The sequence below is a fragment of the Oryzias latipes genome, chromosome 2, assembly GCF_053564925.1.
Source record: "Oryzias latipes strain Hd-rR chromosome 2, Olatipes_Hd-rR_3.1".
Taxonomy (NCBI): Eukaryota; Metazoa; Chordata; class Actinopteri; order Beloniformes; family Adrianichthyidae; genus Oryzias; species Oryzias latipes.
In genome coordinates this window covers 10,675,786-10,692,232 of record NC_136238.1, presented here as the reverse complement: position 1 = coordinate 10,692,232, position 16,447 = coordinate 10,675,786, and the positions used below count along the sequence as shown (strand labels likewise).

Sequence of the window (16,447 nt, the reverse complement as noted above, 5' to 3'; positions counted from 1 at the left end):
AAAGATTTTTAGTCTAAGTAAAAACAATCAGCCGAGCTTCGGTTCGCTCAGAGACTCCTCAGTCTGAATACAATCCATCCTCAGAGCAGAACAACTGAACGTAAAAGGCCGACGTAAAATAGAGTAGGAATGAAGCACAGATGTAGTTATCAAACAGAAAAAATGATCCAACTCCTTAGTTGTTGGAACATTTATTTTACCACAGCTGAAAATGCTTCTTCCATGGTTTTTGGATCTCATTACTCTGCATGCGCTGCTTTGAGGTCATCCTAAAAGCTACCTTGTAGTTTCCTGAACAGAATTCTCTTAAAAACAGCACCATAACACCACAGCGATGAGACACAGCGACTCGTTGAGACGTGGTCGATGAACGCAGGCTTATAAAAACAAAGTTAAATGTGATATACATGGTTTTTCACTATTTTCCCCGACAACCTCCGTGTCATAAACACTTATCCGCCGACCTTCATACCCTCATCACTGCAGTTTCTAGCTTCCTCTGAGTTAAAGCACATATAGCACGTCTCCTCGACAGTAACCGTCTTGCAGCACGCCTCCATCGTACCACAGTAACAAGTAAAGTGTTGTTCCCGACGTTCAAAACTGGCTACCGAAATAGAAAGTTTTAATAGCACGTCCGTCTTTCCCTTGCTCTGATCCGCCCTCGTAGTTCCTGGCCAACGACTGACGGTCTTCAGTCAGAGGGTTTTGTTTACAAGCTGAATGGTCTGCTTGATGCCAGTCTGAATACAGACCAAACGCAAGGTTCGGAACTCGATCCGGAACAAATTAGGCGGACCCCAACCGGAGCGGAAGGGTTTTTCCAGGATTTTTCTGAACATTTTGCATTTGGGTGTTTTTAACAAGTTCCTATGAAATTTTTCTCATGCTGGAGGACAAATATATGAAGAAAGATTAAAATTGCGTTTGAGTATTTTTCAACAAATGCCGTTGGAAATAGCTTGTAGCTGGGTCGGAGGTGCTACAATCAGCGGGCCACAAGCTCCCTGCTCTGCTCCATCCGGATGCATTCACTTGCAGATAAATAAAGGGGGCAGGCTAACGCCATGCTAAAGGTCCTGCCCACAAATCAGAGGAGAATTTCTAATGAACTACTGAGCCCAGCAATAAAACCACAGCCCAGCAAGAGTTCAGCCATTTAGCAGTTCTGAGGTTCGTTTGATCGGTAAGGACCAGAGGCGTCTAATATGAACTCAGACCAGTTCCTTTTCCTCAAGCGCAACAGCCAAAATGCTGCGTTTCTTTCAGAAGAAGCAACACGGACACGGCTATCTACTGAACATTGAGATGCACTAAACTCTACTATGAATAGCTGCTTATGGTCAGGCATTAAAAAACAAGGACCAATCTGCTGACCAGATAAGCCTCATCTTGGTGGACATATGGGAGCAAAGTGGAGGATCAATTGGGTGTTAATTTCACATATTAAGACAATAAAAATCCCAAGAATATTTGAAGCTGCTTGCAAGTTTCTAGGACAGGTCACCATGTAACCAGCTCCAAATCAGACTCGTCCATATTTGCCCTTAAAGGCAAAAAACGAGGGACACAGATGACTGTAACAACCAAGAGGGCTCAACTAGATCTGGAAAAAACTCTGGTGTTTGGCATCAATGATATGTTTCATCCCTGAGCGGGAAAACAACATTTATCTACGTTGCTTTATTGCTTACAATAGGAGAACAATATCTTTCATCATAAATGATGCACTGTTGTTTTTCAGAGCCAAATTTCCATGTAATTGTGCTTATGAATTATTGATGTCAAGCTTATTCACAGGCTTCAACTGTTTTCTTTGTACTCATGGGGACTTAACTTCTGTTTGTTTTTAACTTCATCTCTGAACTCGTTAAAAGATCGGCTTATTTTCTTCAACCCATCTCTTTAGATCGCCCCGGCCTCAAACCTCCCAATGTCTTATGACGCCGCCTTCAGCCCGGGCCTGCTCTGACCTCCATTCCCTGGTAAATGCACACACATCCATGCGCGCCTCAATTGAGCGCACGAGAGGATCACACAGATCTCACAGTGATCACACTCCGACCCCAAGAGGAAAGCGACACAATAGGGACACAAAAGCATCTCATCTTTGTCTGAGGCGCCGCTTGTTATCGGTTAAGGTGAGGCTCGACACTTGTTCTGCTTGATGAAATGTGGGTCATTTTTTCCCCCCAGCAAGTGGACCAGTCATCCTCTCTGAAAGAAGATGAAGACCGGAGGAGAAAAGACAAAGTCACTGAGATGATGACTGAGCTACAGAGTGGAGGGTAGGATTAAAGTTTTACTTCCATGAAACTAAATCCTGAAGTATTATAAAAATAAAAATAAGAGACCCACTCTGATGAAAATGGGTTTTTAACATTTTCTAGTTGCATTTTTTCGCCCCTCATGATAGAGGACAATGCTGTTGGAAAAACATTGTATTTGTTACGTAGAAAACACGCGGAGCAGGCCACAAGCTCCCTGCTCAGCTCCATTCTGATGCATGCACCTATAGTCCCAGTGTTAAAGGGTCAACTTGTAATATAACAAGTCTGGGTGTCCCTGTGCCGGTCCCCAGCCCAGATAAAATACAAGGTTCAAAGGTTGCAGAATTAGGGTCGTCAAAAGGATGTCAATACCGGAGCTTGAAGCTCCAGTGTTAAAGGGTAAACGTGCAACATAACGCTGATATGATGAAAGAAATTTCTAACCACAAAGCTGCGATTATATTTGACACACAAACATAGAAGTACTGCGATCAGTAGACGACTCTGCACCATAACTGCCTCCAAAGGCTCTATTCAGGCCAAACTCAAGAGCTCTTATCGCAACCGGGCAGTTTTTGAAAAAATTTCCAGCGAAATGGCCGACGGTGGTGTTGAAACTTCCCAATGATGACTTTTTTCCCCTTTCCGACCGTGGTCAGAAGCGCGGGGGAGACCTTCTCCAGGGCCGAAGACGGATCCTCCTTCGGGGTTCACTTCCCCGTTCGGACCCTCAGATTCTCCAGAGCGGGTTAATAAAGAGTCAATAGCAGTTCTTCTGGGGTAGCCTTCTTTTATCATCGTTCTCCCTCCTCCAGAACACACAACATGAATGCGCGCCCCCAACACACTTCCTCTCCCCCTCTCACTCCCTCCTGCAGCCCCAGCACATACACATCCTCATTCCACAACAGTGGGTCCAGACCATCCTGGCTCCAATGTCATCTTAAAATGAGAAGATTGTAATTGTGCTGGCTCCTTTGTGAAAATAAATGTATTAATGCAAAAAGAGCTCCGCTGTTGACAACACTGTTGTTGAGATCCATTGTTAACGCTAGCTACTTTCGCAAACAACAAGTGACGTTCACCGTTGAGGACTCTTCTGCGCATGCGGGTCACTTCTGGGTCATTTCACGTTCACACAGGAGGTCACAAAAATTCACATTTAATTGGAAATGTGAACGGCCTTGCAAAAAAATTAAAATAAAATCCCATTTTTTCAAAAGATGGGAATTGAGCATTAAGCCCTGCAGTGTGAACGTAGCCTAAGAGGAACGACTCCAGCTGGGTGGAACTTTGGACGCACAGAGATCTATCCTCTGGATGTATAGCCTCCAACACCACCCACTTTTTATGCATGACGGAAAAAGAAGCATGACCAAAGACTGCTCCCTCTCGACTTAAAAACGTCCCAAAACAGCAACTGGGCAGGACAAAGTGAAGTTTAAAGCTCTGTTGGTTCCACCCACTGGTCAACCCATCTGACAATCAAATAAAAACCACTACCCAATCAAATTGTACCTTAAATAAGCAATAAACTAAAAAAAACAATTCTCATTTCTGCATCCTGCCTCCAGTGGTCTTTTGAGGAAGTAGTCCAATTCAAGAAACAGAAGGTGGTGGGTTTGTCAACACACAAGCTGTAGATATTTTCTTTGGAGTACAGATAGATCAATATCAAGTTTCCACCTGAAGAAATCCCTCAGGTGTCCTGTGTGAACCAAACACTTTCACTTTACAGCTCTCCACCGCCGCAGGGTTGGAGGGGTGACAGCAAAGACAAAAGCTGTTTTTGTTAGATCTTTTTAAAAGAAAAAGACATGATGCAAGATAGCCTTGACGAAAGCAAAGGATTTCAGAAGGTTGGGTTGATCTGAAAGCAACCATCGGCATCTGCATGGAGGAGCAGCAAGAGACAAGAAAATGGACTGAAACCCAAAGAGAGCACAGTTCGGACTTCTATTCAACAAGGTTTTCTTCCTCTATCTCCAAAATGAAGACACTGATCTCACTTTAAAAAAGAAGCTGTCACAGCATAGAGTAAGCCTCTGTGTTTTACAGACATTCAAAAGCATTAAACCACTGTTGTGCGATTCCAGTCACACTGGATACTGCAGCAGTGTGGAGGTTTCTTCCTCTAAACCGAGCCTTTCATGTCCCAGATCTGTCTCTGACTCAGCATCGTCTCAAACTTTTCTTCCCCCACACCCAAAACCTGAGCGCTTCCCGGGCCTGGCTTTATTCTGCCAATAGAAGGACGACACAGAACTCTGTTGACTGGATCTCAGCAACATTTACCCCCAGAATTATGAGGGCAAAACATCCAACTTCACTCTCTTTTCTTCAACAAAAAAACATTTTACAGACTTCAGTCGCTTCTTGTTGAACTGTCTTACTTTTAAATTTTAGGTTAAGGTTTTTACTCAACAAAACATACAGATTAAATTTAGAGGAATTTCTGACAAAAGAACAGTCATTCTTGGTTTTAAATGCTCACTATTTGGAAGAACTCTAGCTTAGCTGAAAGTACTGAACACAGTTTTTTGTCATTACCCAAATATTTTAAGGCATGTTAGTATTTAAACCTTTATTACTTTGTTAATTAAACAAAAGTAATATGGTTTAGAGTTACTAATAACATATTTGTCAAGTTAAACATTTGTTTTACCCCACTATGCACTGCAACAGCTTTACAAAGAATGTTGTTGTTTCTCTTTCGGCTTTTTCCCATCAGGGGTCGCCACAGCGAACAAGTCACATGGTAAACTTGGCAACGTTTTACGCCGGATGCCCTTCCTGACGCAACCTTCTCAAAGCAACCGGGCTTGGGACCGGCACAGAAGTAGAGAAGGGAACAGGGAGCAGCCCGGAGTCGAACCCTGGTTTCACGGACGGAAGGCGCCGCAAACCAGCACGAGCTAAACCGGCTCCCTACAGCTTTACAAAGAATAAAAATGATATTTACAGGGACATTTGGGTTCTTTTTTTTTAATTAAGAAAACCAACAATAGCTGAATCGATTAGCCTTTTCACGCCAAAAAATATCTTCATTTCTTCTTCATTCTTCTTCATATCTTCTCGTGAGAATTCATCATTTTATTAACGCAACGCCCACTAACCATATTTCGACACTGTACGGCGCACGGAAAACCTTTTTGTTTTCCAAAAGAAAACACGCAGGTATCTCTTATATATATACATTAACTCCAGTTTTGCTTCAAGATGTCAAAGTGATTTTCAGAGGTACATGGCGCCCTGTCAAAATGCTGAGTTGGGCGTTATTGTGAATACGATAATGTGGCTAACGTGTCGCACTGTGTTTTTTTATGTTACCAACAAGGTTGGGAGTAATCGCAGTCACAGCACCTTTTGTATTAAAGGTATCAGCCAGGTTTTTTTTATTAGTTGCTAACAAGGTTGGAAGATACAAGCAATGAACCGTATTGCTCGAGACGCTACGCTAGCCTTTTACCATATGAGTGACGCCACACTGGACAGGTGTTAATGTATTTGGACCAGATGAACGGCATTTCCAACTTCTCCATAAATAAAAACATCATTATATATAGGAAATGCAATGCATACCTGTTAAATGGTTGTGATTGTATTCAAATCTACACACAGACTAAGATTTAGACTAACTGTTAGACTCCTCAGTCCGTGTTTCACAATGGGTCAGTGGGTAACCGACATCACCGCAGTCCCCTGGTGCCAGTTATAAGTGGGCTGGTCCACGCCAGGGGTGACGCGGTCGGAGCGGACTTAGAACAGTGCAGCCGCGATTGAAGGCTGCGCTGGTCCAGAAAGAGGGTGCAGTGAGCACTACAGTCCATGGCCCCCACGCAGTGAGGCCCGGGTGGCGTTCGCAGAAAAACCCGCGGCCGCCAGGGATCGTCAGGCCAGAAGCGGTCGCGACGATCCGCTACGGGATCGCTAGCTGGAAGTCTTTGGCATCTTAGCTAGTTTCTTTTCCTCCGCTTAGTCATATGCTTCAATTTAGCTGGTCATCCTCAGAAAAAGATCAGTAGTCGTGCCAGAAAACGTGGAAATAGTGTAAAGTCTAATGCTACCATTGACCTTAAATAGACTACAGGATCAGCCTAAACATTCACTATCGAGAGGAAACTGTCACATCTTCCTGAAATGTTTTCCATAAGTGCTTCTTCTTTATGAGCAGACAGTAATAATTTACTTGTGGAAAGTCACATCCTTGTTTTTCCAGCTCTGTTCGTGTAATTGTGGTCGGCATCTCGAGCTATCCAATATGGCGTCCAACTTTGCGAACACAACAAGCTAGCATAGCGACTCTTGCCTATGCAACTCGTTGGTTCCATGCATTGTGAATAAACTGACGGGACTGAGCTTAGTTTGTTTTAGCATCATCAGTCCGTTTCTTTACGTGTTGCTAATAAGGTTACAGGTGTTGTGAATACACCGACACGGCTGACGCTTCCATCGTGGTTAACGTGTAGCGTGTCAGGTCACGGTATAAGTTCTAGTCTGACTGATGGGCAAATCTTTGACTTTCATCTCGCTTAGCGGGCCTTTGAATAAACATTTCAAAAATATACCATTCATTGACGGTGCGCCCTACAGTTCCGAAAATACATCGTGTATCACTTTTATCACTAAATCTAAAAAAAATTTATTAATACCAAATAAAGCTGCTAATATTGACTGAAAATAGCAACAAATCAGCTTAATTACCAAATTACTTTGGAGGGTCAACTATAAAAATGTCTTTATCTGTTTTTAAATTGAGATTTAAAAGTTTACCAAATGGGTTATATGTATTTATGTTTGGAAAAATGTTATAAAAGCTAAAATTATAAACACCGTAAATTCTTTTTTAACAAATTCTCGGCGATCAGTGCTCCAGAAGTAATGCACAAGCAGGAGAACCTCTTTCTTTACGCAAAACCTGTTTTAACAAATTCCATATTTTCTCAGCAAACTGCAAGAGTCAACAGAAGAGCCAACAAATGGATGAGACTGCTGATTTGAAGAAGCATAATGAGCATTGCCAGCACAGAAAGTGATTAAGAAAACAGAGTGCTGAGGGGGAAAGTCTGTTTCTTTCCAGAATAAGATCATGAAAATGCAGCCCTGCCCCACCCTGCAAAAACTGCCCTCATTCCTTCCCTAACACCCCCCAGAATGCTCGCTCAGCCCCTGGAGCTTGTGCAGACCACCGGCGACGACTCTCCAGCGTCAAAAAGCAGCTTTTTGATTAGAGGCCTCGCCGAAAGACAACTTTGTGCCTTCGGAGAAGCTCTGATCTCTGATTGCACGGCGAGTGACCCAGGAATGAAAGTGGGTGCAATCAAGGGAGGACTGAAACAGCACAAACACTATCAAAAATAAAAGACTAAAAAAATAACCAAGAAAGAGAAACGATGGGTTAAAATAGACCAGAAATTGCTTCTCCCTATCATTCGACCTTATATATCTTTTTAATACTTCACGCTTGTTGTCAAATCTATAGCTGGGTGGTGTCAAATTTCTCCCCCCATGTGGGACTAAAAAAAAACAATATTACCTTAATAATAAGCCTGGATTATGACAACAATAACAAGCAAACAAAAATCAGCCTTCACTTAGAGAACAGCTTTGATGATGAATTCAGCACCAAACCCCCCCCCCCCAGCAGCATTTATTTGTCCGGGGGGGGGGGTCTGGTCCCCTTACCTCCTATGTCTGGCCGCAGAGTCTTGTCGTACTCCCTCAGCAGGTTGTTGAGGATCAGAGTGGCGTCCTCCTGGTGCGACCTGGGGACCAGCATCTGACTGACGGTGGAGTCGTGGAGATCTTCATCATCGTCGCCATATTCCAATAAATCACAACTGAAATTAAAGGGTAAAATCCTTCAAAACTTTAACATTTTTTTTTGTTCAACATCACCTACTGTTTCAATTTACCTTCAAGAATATTAATAAAAATTGTTCATGGTTGTTGTTTTTTTCTTAAATAAACATCTTAATTTATCAAGACAAACTCACCGAGCACGGAGCGCGAGGAGCAGTGTGACCACTAGCTTGATTGTCATTTTACCGCGCGCGGACCACCTCAGCTCACAGGAAACTTCTGGACAGTGAGCCTGCGCGCGCGCCCTTGCCGCGTGCGAGCGCCGTTTACAGTAGAGCCATCAATCTGAACTTCCTCATCCGCCCACGCGCCTTCTCCCGCGCGTCATGTGCGACCCGCACAAACACGGAGCGGTCTGCCTGCTCCTCTCCTCTCCTCTCCTCTCCTCCCCCCCTCCCCCCCGCGCGCTCCACGCAGGAGGGCTTCCTCCGGGAGGCTCCCGACGATCAATCAGTGAGGAGTCCGGCGGAGGAGAACTTTGAGGGAGGGGGGGGGGGGGGGGGGGTGGATCCAGCGGCGTCTCCCTCCGCCTCTTCTCTGTGGGCAATAGGGGTGGGTGGGGGGGCCTTGAGTAGGGGAGCACCCTCTCTGACTCACACCCGAAAAGTGCAATTAGCGGCGCAACTATTTACCTGGAATCCGCTGTTTGTGGCCAAAGCTTCCTCCCAAACTTTGATTCTCCGCTGTTTCAACCGTATGTCTCTGCGCATGGCTGCTGTTCAGCCCCGAAGTTCAGAATTTAGTTTGATTCGGTGGTTCAGACCTCACCTCACCGAGCGAGTTTAGGAGCTCTGCCGCCCCCTGGTGTCGGAGGAAGGGAACAACCATCTCATAGTACACCTGAAAGCAAATATTATTGATATTTTTTATTAAATACTCAGCCATTTATGTTACTTTCACCGTAAAATTAAAGCCTACTCTGGGACTTCATTTTATGTTTAATTTTGACTTGTTTTCATAAAATAATGCATAAAATCATGCATCCATGGCCCATCCGAATATTCTCTCTTTTACTTCATTTAATTTGATTTTACGTCTAACATACGTTATGTCGTAATAGTGTATATAGGTGTAGATTCTACTTGTTGTTAAATGTGATTACTTTTGCATTTTTGCACATTTTAAATACGCTTTTATTCTTTTTGCACATTGCCGTTGTTCTTCTTTTTTCTCTATTTTGCACTGAACTGCTGTAACAATTGAATTTCCCCAACATGGGATCAATAAAGAATATATTTTCTTATAATAAATAACTAAACTAAATTTAATATTCTGTACCAGCTTGAGTGTGAATTAAAATGAAAAAATAAATAAAATGCACTGTTTGTGCAACTTTTTAGTTTTATTATGCAGAATATTATAATGTTTTTGAACTTTTAAATTCCAGATACACATAAGGGGCAGAACTCATGAGGGGATTCTCCTCTTTTTCTGCTTACTTACATAGGAAGAATTATCTTTAAAATGTATTTTACTTTTATATGAAAAAAAAACAAGGCTCTGACTTGTGATAAATGTGAAATTCTAACTAAAAGCATGAAGGTTTAGCAGGTTCGTAACTACACTTCTGTTTATACGTCACAGATTGGTGCTGCAGAACTGATTATTTCTCCCACCTGGTTTTAATTGGACTCACCACAGCTGTTCCTGATGAAAGCGTTTGTGTTGCACTTCTGTTTTTATTCCAGTTTTCTCTATTGTTCCTATGCTTAATTGATCATTTCAACTTATTTTTAAATGTTCAGTTAAATAATGAAGGGGTTGGATTGAATATTGTTGTCGTGTATAGGCCTAAAAACAGAAAGAAATGAAATCTTTACAAAATTTTACGTGAGGAAATGACATCTCTGTGGAAAGTTAGGACCTCAGCCTCATTCCTGGGATGTACACTAATACATCTGTAATATAAATGAAAGGATGTATGGATGACTGATCTTCACTTACTGAGGTATTTTGGTAAAGACCAAATGTTTCCACAAGCAGAGGTTGGAATTTCATCCCCTCGTCTGGCACTTCCACACTTCCGTTTGCTTGGCTGTGGATATGATAAACTGCACATAATCAATCCTAAGGTCGGCGCTGATGCACGCTGGCCAGAGTCGGCGGCGAGAAAAACAAGTGTTTGTCATCAGGCCGCAGCAGCTTACACTGGAGGGGAAGCACTTTGCTGTGAGGGACCTCCTGACTGGGGAGGGAAGAGCAACTTAAGCAGAGCTAAATCCCTGTTCTAACAGATGTGTGGCAGATCAGGCCGTCACAGTGAAGGCTGAAGAAAGGCGGGCGGCTGCCTCTTCGTCAGAAACTGAAGCGGTCCTGCAGCTTCAGCGTTCTGGAGAGGCTCTGGGCTGCCAGGAAAACAGCTGCTGCTTCAGGTCTTCAGAGGAGGACAACACCTCCATTGTTGCACAATTTGGGATGTTCAGAGGTCTTAGAAAACAAATACAACCTGGAAATAGATTTATTATAAATTTAGGCAAAAGGACAAAATAAAGAAAACCCAAGATTTTATATTTTTCTTTAGCTTTAGATTTCTGTGCTGCTTATCCTTTTTAGGATTTTTTTTTTTTTAAATATTTGATTTGTATCATTTCACAATTATTGTTTCTTCTTATCGTTAGCTAAGTATTGGCCTACAGAGTTTCAAAATAAAAGGCTGTCATTCAACTCGAAACTTTTCAAAAGAAAATTATTCAGAAAAATCGTGCAACTTGAATAAAACCAGGGGGTATTCCAGAAAGCAGGTTATGCTAGCTCCCACGATAAGTTTGAGGCTAAGAAAGTTGATAACCTCAGCTTTCGGTTCCAGAAATGGAGGTATGTTTCAGGGTAGGTCATGTTACCATGGCAACTCATGCTCTGAACATAACCTGGTCCGGAGCAGGTTTAGTTGAAGGTTACTTTGTTTACAGAGAGGTGAAGCAGCATGGCGTGTCCATTTGAAGATGATTTAGTGGATGAAAAAGCTCAGATAATACTTTTTCCACCATGAGAGCGTGATAAGACCACATATGGATGTTGGAAAGATAAACTTTTTTACTTTGATGTAACGTAATTATTTGCTTCAGTTAAGATAAATCATTGTTTTTGTTAGAAATTTTTTTGTTGAAAATAACACGTAGTTTTCAGACAGTTATTTTCCTTTCGTTCAAATTAATTAAATTAAGTAGGTGTAACTTTGATGCTGCTGTTAGATCGGCACCGCAAGGGATTCTGGGATATCATTCCCTTTGCCTGTCTGGACGGATTTGGGTTTAAGTGTAGGTTTTTTACAAAATGTGTTTAGTTGTATAGCTGTTTTACTGTGTTTCACCGTGTTTGGCCGAGCTATTTTGTCCTACTATGCTTACGTCTCTGCACCATGAGTGAGAGTAAAGGATAGGATGATGAGTTTATATAGCACCCCTACCGCTTAGTACTGTTTTGACAGTGACGGAAAAATCTTCAGTGAGTTTTTGCACTCGGTGCATTTTTTTCCGTTCTTTTTATTGTTGTAAAAATGAGCATATCTGCCCGGCTCAAACTTAGACATATGAAAGTTCAAGAAATATAAGTAATTAAGATGGAAAAAAGATTAATGGAGTAATGTGTCATTTAGTTAGATAAATACGTAAATTTGAGCTGTATAAACAATTATTGCGTTTGAATAAATTTAACTAAATTATTTAAATTATTTTTCAGCCGTGTTACTTTTTTAATGGACTTATAATTTTTAACCGCCGTCATTAAAATTTCAGACTCCGTCTCACTTCCGTCTCAAGTGTCGCGCTTTCTTTTTTTTTCTCCACGCGTTTCCATGGTGACTCCAGAAATCGGCGATCTATTGAGATCTATTAATCTTTATGTACCGTGCGTTAACCCAGGTTTACGAAGTCGAGCGTAATTACACCAACTCATATCCGGTCTTTTGGAACCGACATACCCAGAGTAAGCAAGTTCAGGCGGATTTCAGCCAGAGTTCAGGCTCAAAGTCAGGCTAGTTTAAACATGCTTCCTGGAATACCCTCCAGAGCAAGAATAATAAAACAAACGTCGGTTGGAAACAAAATAATAGCAACCATAAAGAGGTTAAAAAATGTAAAACCGTTAAAAAATAAAAATCATATAGAAACGTTTTTAGTAAAATCTTGCAACTTAAAGGGAACCAGAAGAGGAATAATCAAGTAAATGTTGGTTAAAAGCAAATAATTTAAAAAAAGCAGCAAAAACAAAAATCTTAGACTTTTAACAAGAATTTTTTTGTCAAGTATTATCTTACAACTTAAAGAAAACCAGAGCAGGTATAAGAAAACAAATGTTTATTAAAATAATGAATAAATAATTTAAAAAGGTAACAAAAAATAAACTACAGTTAAAGCAAAAAAACCACATGGATCTCAAATTTTTCAAAATAAAATAATTTAGGAAAGTCATGTAACTCAAAGAAAACTACAGCAGCAATAATAAAACAAATGTTGGTTAATGAATAAATAAATGTAACAACAAATGTAAACAACAGTAAAAGCAAAAAACATAAAGAAAAATCTCTTGTAAATGATGTAATAACTTTTTTAATTGCACAAGATTTTATTTTACATTCTGGCATCCCCCCCCCCACAAAAACAAAAAAAACAAAAACAATTATCCAAGATGCCCGTCACATTTATAATTCCAGATGTAAAGAAATGAGCTCAGATGGGCTGAAGGAACAGATGCTCTGTAGCTGGAGGTTGCTGGTTTGCATCCAGCTCATTCTCTGATGTCATGCTCTATCAAGCAGCGCATCCACCTAAGGTGGCGAATATCAGCAACCTTTACGTTTTGATAATGGGGGAGCCTCGTAGTTAGTCAGCCATGTCAAAACACAGTGTTAATATCAAAATTTATATTCAAGAAAAAGATCAAAATAAAACATGTGGGTACTTATTTAAGGTCCGTGAAGCAAAGCTGAGACTGTAAATGTGATGTCATCTGCAGAGTTCGTCAGTATTGATGTTAAGTAGCTGAAGGAAAAGGGAAAGTGTGGTCAAGGAAAGGCTGTAGAATCGCTGTTCCTGCTGTTTTTCCTGAGGATTTCTCATCAAAACAACACGACGTGAGCATCAGCCGAACCGCAACATCAGGACCGCTTCCAGCTTCAGATATAAAAAAACAACACAAAAAAATGTATCGTAGATATGAACCAAGAACCAGAACGGAAACTTCTAGAGAAGGACAGAAAGACGGGAATATACTTCTATTAAGGTAAAAGACACCGTTACACTTTGGCATTTTCTTCTAAAGGCTCAGGAAAGAAATGATGAATAAATATTACTACATTTTTTTAAGGGGGATTCAAGAAAAATCAGCAAAAACTAAAAGGCTATTTACACAACTTCCTTTTTTTTAACATTTGGCTCAAATGCCAAAATATGTACAAAGTCGTTTAAAACAAGAGAAGGTCGCAAAAATATCAACAGATTTTAGAACTTTTCTCTTACAAACCATAGAGCAAGAAATGCACCAAAGTTTGGGGGGAACTGCTCATAAAAACTAAATCGCAAAAACCTTTCTTTTTATTCTATTTTCTTTTTTAACTTTAGCATTTAAGACTACAAGCTAGGAGGCTAACTAAGCTCTTGTTTAAAAAATAAAAATAAAAATCATGAAATAACATCAAATGTCATAAATTGCCATGAAGTTAACAGCAGCATATAAAGAAAATAAGACATTGGACGATTAAGGTCCCTTACTAGCAGTATTCCAGGTAAAATTGAACACAACTTGTGCCACTTTGTGGTGTTATCATCCAAGTAGCCAAATTAAACTCTTGCTGTTAAGGAAAAAAACAAAAGGTCATTTTCTACACTGCAGGCCATTTTCGCCCACTGGATGAAAAAGTAAAAAAGTAATCTGGTTGGTGTTGTTTCTTTATGTACCAAAGGTTCACATCTGGAATTCGAACAAAGTCGGTTTTCCTCTTTCTGGTGCCACATTTGTGAGATCCATGCATTTAGACATCAACTAGCAGGTTTGATTTGGTGTGAAGTACCTTCTAAGGGTTTGCCAAGTCTCTTCCAAGTTTGTGGTGCTTCGTTTCTAAAGAGCGGGTATTTGTCGTATGAGTGGCAGAGTCGATTATGTGGGATGTGTCAGTTAACATGCCGCCGAATACGCCTAAATAGCACACGTTCATCGACATGCCGTACCCTTTACACGATCAATGCGAATCAGCTCATTCTGAGGCGGAGGAAAGTTTCTGTGCACCAAAATGCAACACACTACCGACTTATTGTGGCATAACGGCACAAAGTCGCTTTCATTCGCTTCAGAATCCGCTGGAATTACGTTTATTGAACGGTTGTAGTCTGGAAAAAAATGTAAACGCTGGAGCTAAAGGTCTGGTGTTAACGGGTTAAAGATACAAGGAAGACAATGTTCTTTAAAATTGTAACTATGCAGGCGGACAAGCAGAGAGATTTTTTAAACTTTCCTCCCAAATGTAGCTCTCCAATCAGGGGAATCTTAATGGAAAGATCTGTACAAATGGGAAACTATGAGCAGGAAACTCTAATAAACGTAGCACTACAAACATGAATCTAAAGTAATAGATTCCTTACAAATGAAGCACTTTAAGAAAAATATAAAGTTCCATTCAAATGTAGCTCTACAAGCAGGGAAATCAGAACAGAACTACGTTCAGACTTCCTGTTTGCAGAAGGAACATGCATTTACTTGTTGAGTCGAGGAGTTAGTTAAGCTCCTCTTTTGACACTATTTAGGAACCAGATCGGTCCATCAAGGAACCAAAAGGTAAGTATTTCCTTCCTAACTCACTCCAGTGTTAAATGGCTGGTGGTGGTTGATGACATCCCATCATCTTAGATGGCAAATTTTGTAAATGTCAAAAGTATCCAAAACGATTCAAAGAGGACAGCATGTTCTGTCCAGGGGCCGACCTAAAGGGGGGCAAGGGAAGCAGCTGCCCCCTGTCAATATTAGTCAATATAAGTGTTCATTGCTGTCAAACATTAAGAAATCATTGATAATTTAAGCACTGCAAAAATAAATAAACCGATCATTATTTGTAATGGCTTCACTCTGCTGTTCTCGTCGATCATGTGGGGTGTTGTGCTGCTCATCACACAAATTAATGCTTTTTAAGGCCGTGTCATGCACCCATTGTATGAAATTTCGGTCTTTCGTGGTACGACTGTGATATAAGTAATTCTTAAGTGTTTCTTGAGTTGATCGTTCATCGATGTGCGCAGGTGTCCGTCAACGGTTTCAGCCGACGGGTCTTTACACGAAGCTGTTAAAAACTCTTTGTGGGTTGAGAATCACGCAGTCTATGTGGATTTTACATAGTTCATTTAGTTATTACCTACATTTTTATGCAATTACGCGTGATATTTGCGAGATGCTTATGCAAATATGGGGCTGTCCGCGACCGTTCCACATATGTCTAACGGCCTTTTGTATAATGTATAACTTTTATATCACATACCACGTTAAAATCACGTAATTACTTCATTTGGGTGTGTGTGTAGACAGGTCCCGCCCCCTTTTGGATTTATATTACTTATAAATCTGACTAATGTAATGATTGTAAACAACTTGTTGCCTTACGTTGCTTCACAGTTCCCCTCCCCCTCCTCTTTAATAACCCCCCCCGGTATCCCTCTCTCTTCTTGCCTTCTTTTCTTTTCCGTCCGGTCCAACAAAAGACTGTTACAGATATAAGTAAGATGAATAAAGTTTAGCCTAAATTACAGAAGGGGTTTATTTAAATATACACCTAGTGTGTCAACCTTTTCATAACCCCTATTGTAACAGTAAAGTATCTCAGACACAAAAGGCTTTCAGCTCTCATCTGTCTGCTCAGCTGTTGGACAGGACAAGTTAAAAGAAAAAAATTACGTAATTCAGTATTAGTAATGAATTGCGTATAAACAGCACAATCACGCACGCTTCATGCTCTACGTTGATTTACGTGTTACTTTGTGTGGTTTTTTGGTATTTCTTCCATGGTTTTATCGTGGTTCAATCGTGAGTCATCTGTGAACATTTCACGGAAAGACCTCCTATACTCACGAATGACCAATTTTCAATCGTATGCAGCGGTTGTGTGACATTGCCTTTGAAAGGAAAAATTACCCCAAAAATGTAAAATTATATGTTAATTTAATTTATGTTAAATCCTTTAACAGCAGAGCTTCCTTTCGACTACTGTAACTCACCAACCATTTATGCATAAAACCCAATTCCAGTGGATTCTGAGGAGGAGAAACAAAGCCTTGCGCTCACGTGCAACTTTTGTAGTAGTGCTTATGCATTTAAAGTAAATCATCTGATAACGT

The 16,447-nt window shown here is 40.8% G+C and overlaps 1 protein-coding gene and 1 long non-coding RNA gene across 2 annotated transcripts in view; one reads left to right on the top strand and one right to left on the bottom strand.

The window, feature by feature from the left end:
• The window catches only part of LOC144984178 (uncharacterized), a 93,145-nt gene extending 90,856 nt beyond the window's left edge, over positions 1–2,289 (top strand). The window contains exons 2-3 of the long non-coding RNA XR_013647870.1: positions 1,910–1,985; positions 2,197–2,289. This is a non-coding gene — a long non-coding RNA (uncharacterized LOC144984178). The remainder of the gene's footprint in view (positions 1–1,909; positions 1,986–2,196) is intronic.
• Positions 1–10,322, bottom strand: part of LOC101170160 (gamma-aminobutyric acid receptor subunit gamma-3) — a 130,560-nt gene extending 120,238 nt beyond the window's left edge. The window contains exons 1-4 of the mRNA XM_023965629.2: positions 10,077–10,322; positions 8,765–8,972; positions 8,267–8,669; positions 7,956–8,110 (exon numbers count right to left, since the gene is read on the bottom strand). Of these exons, the coding sequence (XP_023821397.1) occupies positions 7,956–8,110; positions 8,267–8,313 (202 nt within the window). The 5' untranslated portion in view covers positions 8,314–8,669; positions 8,765–8,972; positions 10,077–10,322. The remainder of the gene's footprint in view (positions 1–7,955; positions 8,111–8,266; positions 8,670–8,764; positions 8,973–10,076) is intronic.
• Between the last annotated feature and the right edge of the window lie 6,125 nt (positions 10,323–16,447).